The sequence below is a fragment of the Branchiostoma lanceolatum genome, chromosome 1, assembly GCF_035083965.1.
Source record: "Branchiostoma lanceolatum isolate klBraLanc5 chromosome 1, klBraLanc5.hap2, whole genome shotgun sequence".
In the NCBI taxonomy this organism is placed as follows: domain Eukaryota; kingdom Metazoa; phylum Chordata; class Leptocardii; order Amphioxiformes; family Branchiostomatidae; genus Branchiostoma; species Branchiostoma lanceolatum.
This window is the reverse complement of record NC_089722.1, coordinates 41,160,281-41,173,282: the sequence shown is the minus strand read 5'-3', so window position 1 is coordinate 41,173,282 and position 13,002 is coordinate 41,160,281. Positions and strand designations below refer to the sequence as shown.

Sequence of the window (13,002 nt, the reverse complement as noted above, 5' to 3'; positions counted from 1 at the left end):
GAGCTACTCTCACACTTCTCACATAACTAGCAATAATTTCTGAATGACCTTTCAATTCTAACCCTAACCCTAACTCTAACAGTAACTCTTACCCTAGCCCTAGCCCTAGCCCTAGCCCTAGCCCTAGCCCTAGCCCTAGCCCTAGCCCTAGCCCTAGCCCTAGCCCTAGCCCTAGCCCTAGCCCTAGCCCTAGCCCTAACCCTAGCCCCAACCATAACCCTAACCCTAACCCTACATTTCGATCCCTCCCCTACCTTTTTGACCACGGGAATCTTGAGCTGTTCATGCAGCATGCTGAGAGCGTCAAAAGTAGACATCGGAAATGCCTGCACATCTCCAGTTTTACCTGTACTAACCTACATATGCAGGTGGTATTTCCTTACTTTTCTGACAACAGGAATCTTGAGCTGTTTTCATACTATCAGCACCAACTAAACTGGCTTAAGTCAAAACACACCTTGGACATTGAGACATTTCACAAATCTTTCTTGTCTTTCTCTGAGTGCTCAATGACCTCAAAAGTAATATTAAAGAACAAAAAAAAACATTTCGATCCCTCCCGTACCTTTTTGACAACAGGAATCTTGAGCTGCTCGTGCAGCGCGCTGAGAGCAGCGTTACGCTCCCGCCAGAAGTCGATCTCGGCCAGCGGACCGTTCCCCTGCGGAGTCTTCTTCTGCTGGTACTCCAGAGCCTGGTGGATCTGTCGCTCCCAACTCGACGTCGCGTTCTCAATCTGGGGATGGGATTTTGATTGATGACAGTTGATCTTGATCTACGTTTAGCTCAGGCCATGTTGATTTGATTATATGGATGACATTTTAATGCACTGGCTCAATGTGCATGCCTTATATGTACATGACATTGTGTATACAAAGAACAGTGAATTAAGGCTTGATGATAGTAGTAAGAAGTTTCATTCCCTTTCCTGTAGCATAGAAGTTAGAAAGTCATACATGTATGTGCAGAGGGGCAAAGTTTTTGTGAGACAATGTTTCAAACCCACCTCTTCCACAAGAGCTGCATCCTTTGCCAGGTCAACCTCTGACCCTTCCAGGTTCAGCTCGGGGATCTCCAGTCGAACCTCGCCCTCAATCTGACCAATCGTGCGGCTGATGTGGCCTGGGGTAAAACAAAATCTACAGTTTATTGCTACTAAAATCTGATCTAAATGGACAGGTGGTCACTTTAGACAGGATTTTTAATGCTTGTGTCAGAGGGAAAAATTATCAACAGGAGTACCAAAAAGTGGCCAGGTAGTCCTTATAAAGAGGTGGTTACTTGGACAAGTTTGACTGTATATCAATGGCCAGGTGGTCCTTATGATGTGGTGGTACAGGTTTGACTGTTACCCACCAATCTTTGATTCAATTTATAACAGAAGAACTTTATTGCACGACAATTGTACACGGTACAATGGTAACAGCTATCAAATCATACTAGTACAAGATAGAGGTATAGAATAAAACTTAACATCCTAATCAAATATAAGAAATGCCCCTGGCAGAATTGTGTATGTTAAAGCTAATGGACTTAAGCAAAGTATTCAAAGACAAAACTACACAACAATAGGACCTGTCTTACCAGTGAATTTCTGCATGTTGATGAGGAACTCGTCCCTCAGCAGGGCTCTGGTCTGGGACTCCTTGATGTTGAACTCCCCTTCCTCCTGACTGTGGTCCTCTGGCGGAGCGCGGGGGGTCGCCGCGCCGCGGGAGGGGGGTACAGACGCACCGTTCGCCTGGGGTCCCCCGTTTCTGTGGGTGTTGTAGGCTAGTAGGGGGGTGTAGACCTACAGAGGGGGGAAAGCAGATGTTACAACATCTTCCTGTAGTTGTAAAGCCAGTGGACAGTACTAGACTATAACCGCCCTTCAGAAGAAGAAACCAGCTTTGCAAGCATGCAGGGTGGCAGCCGCTGGTTATATATGTATTACACTACCACATCTAACCTTTGCACATTGAGCTGCAAATGTTGTTTAAACTTAAAGTTATCTAGTGACGATGCCATAACTGTACCTGGTGACAATGTTAATTTCACTCCTCTACCAGATCTAGAGTCCTTGGTAAAAAAGATTTTTGGAACATTTCAATCCTGGGCTCTTTTCACTTCTGCAGCTGATGTCATTTTATTTGACAATGTTTGTATTGCATAAACAGTGAACCAGCAAACCAACAACTCAAACTGTCGTGAGCATATATATACCTGACTTATGATGTGCTCCAGCATGACAAGTGAGCGTCCTGATAATTTAGGATCCCAAACTCAAAGTGTTTGACTGTTTGGGGAGGGTCTCATTGGCCTCCTCAAAGTTATTGGCTTTGGCTTAGGGCTAGGGCTAGGATTGAATCAGACTGTTGTGAACATACCTGACTGATAATGTGCTCTAGCATGACCAGTGAGTGCCCGTTCAGGATCCCAAACTCGAACTGTTTGGGGAGCATCTCGTTTGCCTCATCGATGTCGTTTGGACAGTCGACGGTGCCGAGCACGTTGCGGAGGAAGAACACGCAGTCCTGGTCGGCCAGCTCCTCGGGAAGGTGGTCCATGCACACAAACAGGTACGACCGCATCACCGTCTGGATGATGATTTTCTGGAGGGGAAACAACAAGGCAACAGGTTAGAAAGGTTTCTGTAAACTAAGGTAAAGCAGTCATTGAGGTGAAGCAAGATGCTTTTTCAAGTAGCTATAGTTGTAGTGCAATGCAGCTTCGCTACGGCTCGCGTTTGGGGCCAAGCACACTAGGTCACCCCTACTCTTCTTGATAAGTGTGTTGGGTTGTTTTACGTGCACAAAGTAAAACCAACAAGCTTTCCAACAGCTGTCTTCTCACCCTTTTCAGTTAGTCAGGGCTGAAAACGTTGACAGGTGGTCACTATAGACAGGATACTCAAATGCTTGTGTCAATGGGGAAAATTTAACTTTATAAGGGATCACTGAAAAGTGGTCACATTGGCCTAGTGGTGTCTTTATGTTAACTTTAAGGAAGTCAGGTTTGACTGTACTAAACTTAGCATTAACTTTTCAGCCTGCAAAATTGCAAGTAGATTACATTCGTAGACTAGTTTACATATGATAAGAATCCCATAAACTATCTCTACAAATTGCATATTGCAGAAAATTTTCAGCCACTAACTTAAGAAAAAACTTACGGTCTGTCTGGACTTGGGCATCTCCACTTCTGGAGTGGCCGATGACGCCCCTTCTTGTCCCTCCTCACCACCACCCTCCTCCCCCTCTGCTGTAGTGGCACGTTCTGCTGCTGGCAGTTCTGCATCACCATCTAAAAGAAAATTGACAAAAGTTAGCAAAGAAACATCTATGTTCGACAAGAATGTTATAGCCACTTAAGGTAAAATTTAAGGTATTCAAAATCAGATCTATTTGATCCACTCACACCGAGATGGTCCTCAGATTCTCTTTTCGAAAAGTGTGGTCTTTTTTTTTACCTTCTCAAGGTGTGGCTCTCCTTAAAGTTAGAACATGGGACTTCCATTCATATTTAGCATCTTACATGAGGGACGTCCCTAATCAAAGCTACTCTCATCTCCCAAATAAACGTACCGGTACGTTTATTTTTTCAGCCTCAAAATCCACCCAGTACGTTCTTATTTTGGACAGTACGTTTATTATTTTTTTGAAAATCAGAGTTTTGCTAACCAGGGATCCCATTGAAATTGAAAGTTTGGGTTTTCCTGCCCATATTTCCCCGGCATTTTTGCTCATAATTCGCTATTTTTCGGCCAAGCGGCGTTGATTTCCCTGCCGCTATGACCCGCCCTTTGTGAAATCCCGGCGTAACTCGTAACGTATCGGTCGATCTCTATGACACTACAAAGTCAACGTTGTTATTGGGAGAAAATAAGACGCCACACTGACGTTTTGAAATGCAATTCTTTTTGTATAAACAACTTGGACAGTCTCTGTTTACATCGTAAACTAAAGCACGCTGATCAGAAAAAAATATACATGCCAGCGGCGCAGTGTTTCAAGTACGTTTAACGCATGTAAATTTCTCTACTCACGTGAGATACAGTCCTTCCCAAAATGAAAATATAAAAACAACACCACAAAAAACAGTGTCTTAGCATTAAAAAAACTGTGTAATTACTTTCAATATATATCAAAACATTTCAATCCTACCACAAACATGGAAATTTAGCGCTTGGAGAATCGCCACAGTATTAGTAAAGTGAGTAACGCATTGGACGTCAGTGACTCTGGCCGTGGGAACGCTTTGTCATGGAAGAGCTCACTTCGAAGAAGGGGAAACAACTCTTTTTTATGTACAAATAAAACTCCTTTCCCTTGGTCAGAAATGTGTTTTGCATTTTTACAAAGAGAATTTTAATATCAAAGTCTATATATAAAATTGAATTGCAATCTAGTCACCGTTATTATCACTTAAAAATGCTTTAGAAAAGATCACCCCTCTACAGAAAGAATACCAGAGCTTTCTAGGAATATGGGTGAAACTTTCTGTTAGCCCCGCCCCTTTCTGTCTGCGGCGCCGCTGTGTCTAGCTCAACTTTTCATGTGTAACATGAGAACCTTGTGCTTTGTGGCAACATTGGAAAAGGCCTGAGGTTTCTCACAAATTTGTTGACAATTTAGTTTCTCAAAATTAATGTTTTTTTGCTACATACAAGGGTGATTTGTGGATTTTAAATCATTTGGATTGCAACAACAAAAACCAGAACATTATATAATATTGTCCTTGATATGATATGATAATTTCCTTGACACAACACAATAATTTGTGGCATGTAATGTTTACAAATCGTAAAGTTTACAAATCTATATTTGCATATAAGATAAAGGCAAGTAGGGAAAGATAAAAAGTTACATCATATACATGTTATAGTTCTTCCTTTTCTCTATGGCTTTTACAAATAAGTAATAACTTACCTGTTACCATATATTCAGGATATTGAAATCTTCTGTTCGTGTTCTAAATGTTGATACATTTGTTTAAAAACAAAGAGTAGACTTTGAAAGTGTCGCCCATCCAAGTGAACTGAGCAGTTTGGCGACTACTTGTCATGTTTTGATTTCTGACTCAGTATATACAACAATTTTCCTTGATCACTTGCTTCAAGTTCCAAGTAGAAAATGCATGTATCATGTATATTTTCACTTGTTGAATTTATAAGCACCGTTGGCCCCCGGTTAGGGTTCATAGCGGAGAACCTATGCCCAATTTTTCGACATAACTACTATATTTTTTTGAAGTGGCAAGCAAGAAGATGAACAAGATGTGTGCAGTTATTCTGTTCAATATTTATACACTTTACTGGTATGGTCCTCAGACAGGCATAAATGTACAGCTACCATATCTGTTATCATCATCTTTCCCTCGGACACAGTTCATCTGTGAATTTGGTTAATTTTCTGGGGGGTATGTTTATTCCGGGGGGTACGTTTATTAGATTTTGAAAATTTGTCCGGGGGGTATGTTTATTCCGGGGGGTATGTTTATTTGGGAGATGAGAGTAGATACTCATTGCCGCCTGAGTGAAGTGAGAAAAGTCGACAGTTTTAAGTGGCTTTCCTTAAAGGGCACATTGCCGCACAACATCGGTTGCATGTCACGGGATTCAAACCCAGGACCGTTATGCCAACACGATGCCAAATTATATACAACCATATGACAAGTTCTAACCTGCAGGTGGTGCGGCGGGTGTCGTGGCCCCTGGGTCTGCCCCTGCTTCCCCCTCTGCCCTGCTGCCGCCCCCCTCCCCCTCTGCCTCCCCGTCCCCACTCCTCTTGTCGTCATCACTGCCTGCCGCCCCGTCGTCTACTGGGATGTCTGGCACCTCCGGTTCTGGAACAGATGTCAATCAATCAATCAATCAATCAATCAATCAATCAAATAATCAGTCAGAAACAGTGAAATTTGTAGTTTGCGTAACTTGTATAATCGCTTCTAACTTTGATTTGATTTTGATGTAAATCATTGAACTTTTCTTTGGGGTTTTCCCCCCAGACTTTATTGAAAATTGCCAGTTTGCGACATGATTTCCCCTGGTTGGATAAACAAACGAATAAACAAACTGTTATACCCCCTTCCCAATAAAGGCTGTGATTGCTGTGCCACTAAAACTTTGATAGATCACTAATTAAAAGTAATTTTATAGATTTCTTTTTAAACATTTTGTAATGTGTTGTTGCTTAGATCATTACTTTTACTTCGTGCATAATTTCCAATGATAATATTGAGGGCTGACGAACACAAATCCATTTTCTGGTCATTCAGCGATCACAGTCTAGTCAACTAGGCAGTAACTGTGACAGTTATAAATAAAGGCTATATGATATTGCATTGTCAAACTCAGACAATTATATCAACAACGATATGTCAACTTCTCTACTGAACACTAGTCAGTTCACATGTGGAAAAACAGAAGCTATCAGGAATCTTCAGAAATGATTGATTTTTGCCTACAAGTTGGGTATCAGCTGAAAGCTCTCTTCATCATGAACATAATCATGTAAAAATCATTAGTCAGTGATATTCACCGCTTTAGATATGATCAGTTGAAAATGCATGTTTACGATGTAGTCCTAGCTTAGCACAATGCAGCTTCATACTGGCCATATGGGTTAATACCAGTAATTGAGTGGCAATTGCTTTCGCCCATAGGGGGCAATGACACCTCTAATGAGCTAGACCATTGAACTCAAGCCCGACCACTGAACTGGTAATTTGGTGGAAAAGGTGTGAAAAATGTAAATCGACCAAGGTTGAATGGCCATGTGGGAATGGCCAGGCTCTCTATTGCCAATGCCTGGCTCTCCAGAACTGAACTCACACTTTGCCAGTTGGTGTGAAATACAGTCTAATTAGCAAGTATGATTCAAAGTAGGTCTGTGATCCAATTCAGGTAGTGGCCATTTTCTTTATAAAACAATATGTTCACTTTGTACTGCCTTACTGCCCTTAGAACAGATTTCAGGATTTAAAAAGGTTTGAATTGTATCACTTTAAAATTATTAAATTTGATGAACAGAACGGGAAAATGATTAGATGGTGCAGTTAAAATTAGCAGGGTGCAGGTAGTTTTATGTTACTTACATTATAGTAACACGGGATAGATTTATTTACTTTGAAGTATGACAGGAAAAGTACAGTACTGAATTTCAAGTCCTGCCAAAATCACAGAACAGGGGATGTTGATCACGAGTGTGGCAAGTCTGGCGACTAATTAGTCAGGGAGGCTGTAGGTTGAGTATGCGGCGTGAAAAGCTACCGCTTCTGATTTTTGGTCCAAAGCACACCGCGACCCTACTCTTCTCGATATTATTGTGTTTAGTTCATTTAATTGTTACTCTGCTTTTAGTTTAGTATAAGTTTAAATGCATTTTTTAACATTTCCTGGCATGACATACACCCAATATATTTTCCACAAGCGAGAGTGATGTGCTTTATTGAAATTGGCAAAACCAACCTCCTTGGCAAAACCAAGGAGGTTATATAGACCATATAACCTCCTTGGCAAAACTAAGAATTTTTCAAAAGCAGGAGACTCTGATATCAAGAAATAAGAAAATACCCGTTCAATTACAGAGGTGTTTAATTTTTCATAACTTTGTAAATCTTCCACTGTTGACTTCTCTCTACTTTGGAATCTTTTAAAATCGAATTCTTTAACCTTGTTGTTTCAAGGAGGTTATATAGACTATACAACCTCCTTTGTTGTTTGAATCAAGGACATTATATAATATTGTCCTTGTTTGAATGGAGCGTTACTGAGCCACTCATGATGTTGTGATAGTGATGTTCATTTGCATACAGGAACAATAGCGGTGGAAGTCTGGGCTGCATAACAATGTGAATACATTATGGTTTCCCAAAGATTGGTGGATGTTTGTGGTGGGGATTCCCAATGCGTATTGACGATTTCTAAAACAACTTCGCTAAAAGGTTTAGGAGTACCTTAAGCTACAATACGGGTACAGGGTGTGCTCTGTTCATTGAAAAAAAATATGGTACTTAAATTTACAGACACTGATAAACGGCTTGTTTAAAGGATAATAAACACTAGTACTGATAAACTTAGAAGAGTATCGAAGCCACCTCTCCCGACCAATCTACTACATATTGTCTATAGAATTCTTGATAGTGTCAATGTCGATCGATTCGTTCAGCCCTTGAAACAATGCACATAATGACGTAGTTGCAAGGATTCGCCTTTGTATTCGCAATTTGGTTTACTCAAATTCACCCCATGGTCTGTTATCAAATGAGTCTTGTCATTCAAGTTGCTATCTTATTAAGTAGTGTCACCGGTTGAGACAGAAAGTTCAAAGTGTGGGGAGGGGTGCAGCACAGTTTTAAAAAGTTTGCGCAAAAAGAACTGCCAATACACTTGTCGAGGAGAAGCGTAGGGGTGACGCATGACGGTGACCGGGACACTGTTCTTGGCTATGATATACAGGAGTTGTAGGGTTTTCTGCTGCATTGATTGCACTAGTACTTTTAGCTACAAAAAAGCATCATGCTTGTCCTCAGTCTGATGTTCCACCACTTTTTTTACATAGATAATATCACCTTGAATACATTCGTAAAAAAGCCATATGGAATGAAGAGCTATCTTGGGAGATATACCCATGCAATTCAAGTGGGGAGACTGACTTATTCATAGTTATAATTGGTAAAACATTTTTTAACCTGATATAAAAACATGCTAGCCACACCAATGTGTTAACTAGCTGCCATCTGAAACACATTTATTAAACAATAACTAAAGGCCACGTTCATGATTAAAAAAATAAAATGCTTCAAACCGTTTTGGATGAACCCAGAATTGAAACGGTTAACATTTTGCGTCAGCAATGCAAACTTGCACCCGCGCTGAAAACGCTTTACATCGAATTTGCATAACTCTGTTGTAATCCCGCACCTCGAGTAAGCGGCCGTAACAAGATTTTACTATTCAAAAATATCCTATTGACAGCTGAAACTTTCACTTTTCCGAGCACTGACAAAGAGTTGTGTCTTCAATTGGCACTAAACTGCTGTCCTTCATGCCCATAGCAATTTTTTCGTACACCTCCTGGTTCCGATCAAGGACATTAATAAAGTCACATTATATAGAATTCTATATAATGTCCTTGTTTCGATGAATGCCATCAAGGTCCTTCTGGACATCCTGATTCCCCCACATAGATATCAGGGCTCTCGTGTCCTCATTGGACCATTTGTAAGAACCTTTAAGTTAGCAAAAAGCTATGATTCAAAAACGCTCCGATCGACAGCTAAAAACATTGAATTCACTCTTTCCTGCGCTAAAGCCCAAGTGACGCCAAGAACTATGACCTCATGTATCCGGATGTACCATGTCATAAAACATCAATGTGAACCGGTTCCTTAACGCTTTTGGGTTCATGATTACAATTCTGCGAAACCATTTTATTCTGAACCGTTGCAGCCTACCTCAGGAGGTCAGGTTCGAAACAAAACCGTTACGCAGTGTTCTTCATGTAAACTCTTCTTCATGTTATTGTTAACATACTTTTTTAATTGTATCATTTTCATCTTGCCTGCTCAATTTGTCCCCCAACAAAAAGTCTTTGTTACATATTAAACTATGATAGTCGCATGGCCAAGTTTTTGCAAGGACATTTTACAGTGTCCTTTGTTTTTGTAAATCTTGGTGTGCAAAGATGGCCTGCTTGTCATATTGCCAGCAAGCAACAACAACAAAACAAACTTGACAAGTGTAAATAATGGACCATTGTCATTCAAGCTCTGTCTTAACCATGTTAATTGGTATGAATCATCATCTGCTCTTTTTGTATGGGTGATCAGTAAGTATTATGTAAATTTTCTACCTGAAGCTTTGTTACACAATGTTACAAATGTTTTTATAAGTGGACAAATTTTTGCCATTAAGGAAAACCAAGGAGGTTTTGTATATCCTTGGTCAAATAAAGATGTTATATTCATGGGCCAAGCAAGCAATCAGAAGGCTTTTGATCGATAAGAGAATCAAAACACCAATCAAGTTATACATGGTTTAGACCCTGCTAAAAAAAAAAACAAATCCACAACTCAGGACTCGAAGCATATCTTAAACATTGAGCAAGGAGGTTTAATATATAGGCCTGTAACCTCCTTGCATTGAGGCTTTTTTAATCTCTCAAATACAAATTATGAAAATTCCCAATGATTTCTTAACATTCTTTTTTTTTGTGAGGGCCTAGGGAAGACAATTAGAACTGTTACAGCTGAATTTGATTTCTTTCTTCAAGGTTTCTTCCACCTAACTCTTTAAAAAAGGTCAAAATCGTTTTACACTGTTACATCTTCAATCTTGGTTACATTTATCACTGCTTATATGAATACAACCAAGGAGGTTTGAATTTAAACCTCCTTGATACAACCAAGGACATTATACTTTTTTTTGTTCTTTGCAGATGTCCAGATGTCCTATGTAGTCAAGCTAATTGACAACATAGCTTATTAGTTTGAAATAATGTAGCACTGTGATCTGGTAAAGTCAAATCAAGGAGGTTTGATAGTCGCTTCTTGTTCAAATCAAATTGTTCACCTCAGGAGAAAATTGTCAAATAAGTGCTAATTACACTGACTAGCTAGGTGTGATAACTCATTATGCGAGTGTTTTCAACAGTGCAGACGGACTATTTATTGCCCATTTTCATTGGGATAGCCCACTGTTAGCCCCCTGTGGCCCCAGTTTAGTCGCCAGGCCGAATCAATGTAGGTATGGGTTGGGCAACTTTAAAAAGGAATATCTTCATAGCTTTACATCTTATGACCAAAGTAAAGGCACCACAACGTAAGGGAAATCATGCTCTTTCAAATGACATGTAAAACCAAGGAGGTTATATAGACAGGAGGAGGCTCTAGATCAGTCCCCTTTCAGCAGTGTTGGAAACCCGTGTGAAGAAATAATTAACATTGGGGTGCGAAGTGGTCCTGATTTCTATAGCATCTCACCCGGGAGCCAGAATAATTTTCATTGTTATGTTAACCCCAAAGAAAGACGGCACAGACTTCAAGTGGATTTTTTTTGGAAGTTTTGTGATTTTGAAGACAATTTTAGAAGGGCTGTAGATCCCCGGAAAAAAGCGATAAACAAGCCGATATCACGGAAGACAAACCTCTGCTGACAGAGGAATTATGCTGACGCACCAAGGAGGTTTTATAAGCGCACGGAGGCCTTGGCAACTGCAGTCGGGCTAGCTGTACATTTCCATGCAATATTTTAATGCCTACAAAAACGTTAGCTGGCTTTTAAAGGCTCGACAAACTCCTTGATAGAAACCAACTTCGGAAAAAAATTGTTCAATAAGGAATTCATTCCAAGGCGCATTGCCGGTCGTGCCAATGAAACCAGCCTCTCAAAAAATTAGTAGCACCATCCCTTACCCTACCAAGGTCATTTATAGAGACCTAACTGAAATTAAAATGATACAAACAAGAAACCAAAAACGTTACGGGTAACGGAAAATTCGAGCGAGTAACATGGCAAAAATTACATGAATGGAAAGACAAATGTCTGTACTACCCAGGATAACCGTAGTTTATCGGGGAAATCCATCGTAAATTTGTAATTCCAGCATAAATCTATACATGTTTCTCCATATTTCTAAGGCAAAAAAAAGAGACATGTACAAAGAAATGGCTGTAAACAAACCCATGTTCGTCGTAGAGAGATAAACAAACTATCAACGTGATCGCCATGTTTTTTTCTTCAAAAATGCCGTCTTCTGCGCATGCTATTGCGCACCCCAAATAAGGAAATTGTCGGAAACCGAAGAGGTATCGTCTAGACATCGGGCACTGCTCGGGTAGCGTCGCTGCCGGTGGCGTCATAATCGGCCTCATTTGCATGGAGCTTGGGAGTCGGAAAGTGAAAACAAAGAAGTGCCGCCGGCTCACCGGAACAATGGGACACAGCAGGATTTGACGGGCCAAGACAAAGGCCACGGCGGGGTGTTAATCCAGAACCTCCTCCTGTCTATATAACCTCCTTGGTAAAACTAAACTGTATGTTCAGTAGAAAAAAAGTTGGAAAATTGGATTTCCAAGATGGCTGCCTTGAAATCTGGAAAGTGACATTCCGGATTTGAACTGACTAGTGTTGAGTCTCTATATAAACTTATAACACTATTAAAAAACAAATCAAAACAGACTAAAAGTCATTCTTTTTTTGCTTCAATTCCTTTTGAAGGACTTGGCATGAATGTCTAACAATCTTACAAATGATTGGAATCATTTAACGTTCAGTATAACGTTATTGTTGATGTGTACCAACGTTACCATCAGTTCAGTCGTGCACAAATATTTTGACCATGGGTTGTAGGGGGTGTGTCATCAACTAAAACTAATAGGTTTCTTCCTAAAAACGAGGAGAATCTTTAAGTTTGCACCTACCACATTCTACCTCCACTTCTTCTTCCTCCTCCTGAATCTGACAGTAGAACAGTATAGCTGTGGGAGTCCCGCTCTCAGGACTTTCGTTCAAAAACTTCAGAATCTTCCGTTCGTACTCGCCATCCTCTCTGTTCAAGAGTTCCTCAAAAATCTCCGTATCTTCGATGTCCAGACCTGCGTAGACTTTGTCTCGCATCCATTCCAAACGTACGTCGTCTAGAGCCATGCTGGGTCAAAAATATTTATATTTACAGCACTAAATACAGGCCCATCTTCTTCTCCATGTGAAATCTTCAACTCATTCGACCCGCGCAATCTTTTAATTGAACTGAAAATAGAAGTGCCGCGGTTGCTGAAAATAGTCCGTCCGGCTTGGGGAAATACAACAAAATATTGTCATTTCAACGAATGTATTTATATACTATGATAATAACAAAGCATATATATATTTTTCGGAATCATATAATTTCATTTCAATTGTTTCATAGCGTTTACGATTGCGGATGAATATAATTCAATAGATTTGTGACAAGGGTCCACAACAAGCCCACGGTTGCTAAGGCGCCATGTTTACAAACTTATTTTTGCTTGACTCGA

General features: G+C 40.3%; 2 protein-coding genes and 1 long non-coding RNA gene across 3 annotated transcripts in view; all 3 read right to left on the bottom strand.

Annotated features, from left to right (window-relative positions):
* LOC136423472 (dynein axonemal heavy chain 10-like) overlaps window positions 1–3,281 on the bottom strand; it is a 63,771-nt gene extending 60,490 nt beyond the window's left edge. The window contains exons 1-5 of the mRNA XM_066411632.1: window positions 3,155–3,281; window positions 2,370–2,594; window positions 1,585–1,792; window positions 1,007–1,122; window positions 566–736 (exon numbers count right to left, since the gene is read on the bottom strand). Coding sequence (XP_066267729.1) covers window positions 566–736; window positions 1,007–1,122; window positions 1,585–1,792; window positions 2,370–2,594; window positions 3,155–3,175 — 741 coding nt within the window. The 5' untranslated portion in view covers window positions 3,176–3,281. The remainder of the gene's footprint in view (window positions 1–565; window positions 737–1,006; window positions 1,123–1,584; window positions 1,793–2,369; window positions 2,595–3,154) is intronic.
* Window positions 3,282–5,659: 2,378 nt separating this feature from the next.
* On the bottom strand, window positions 5,660–12,735 carry LOC136426672 (uncharacterized). Its single transcript, XM_066415435.1, has 2 exons — window positions 12,406–12,735; window positions 5,660–5,826 (listed from the first exon to the last, which is right to left on the bottom strand). Exons 1-2 carry the CDS (start codon window positions 12,629–12,631, stop codon window positions 5,660–5,662), a joined length of 393 nt encoding a protein of 130 aa, XP_066271532.1. The 5' UTR covers window positions 12,632–12,735.
* Window positions 6,420–9,208, bottom strand: LOC136423494 (uncharacterized). Its single transcript, XR_010753746.1, has 2 exons — window positions 7,491–9,208; window positions 6,420–7,450 (listed from the first exon to the last, which is right to left on the bottom strand). It is a non-coding gene; the product is annotated as an uncharacterized lncRNA (long non-coding RNA).
* Window positions 12,736–13,002: the final 267 nt, after the last annotated feature.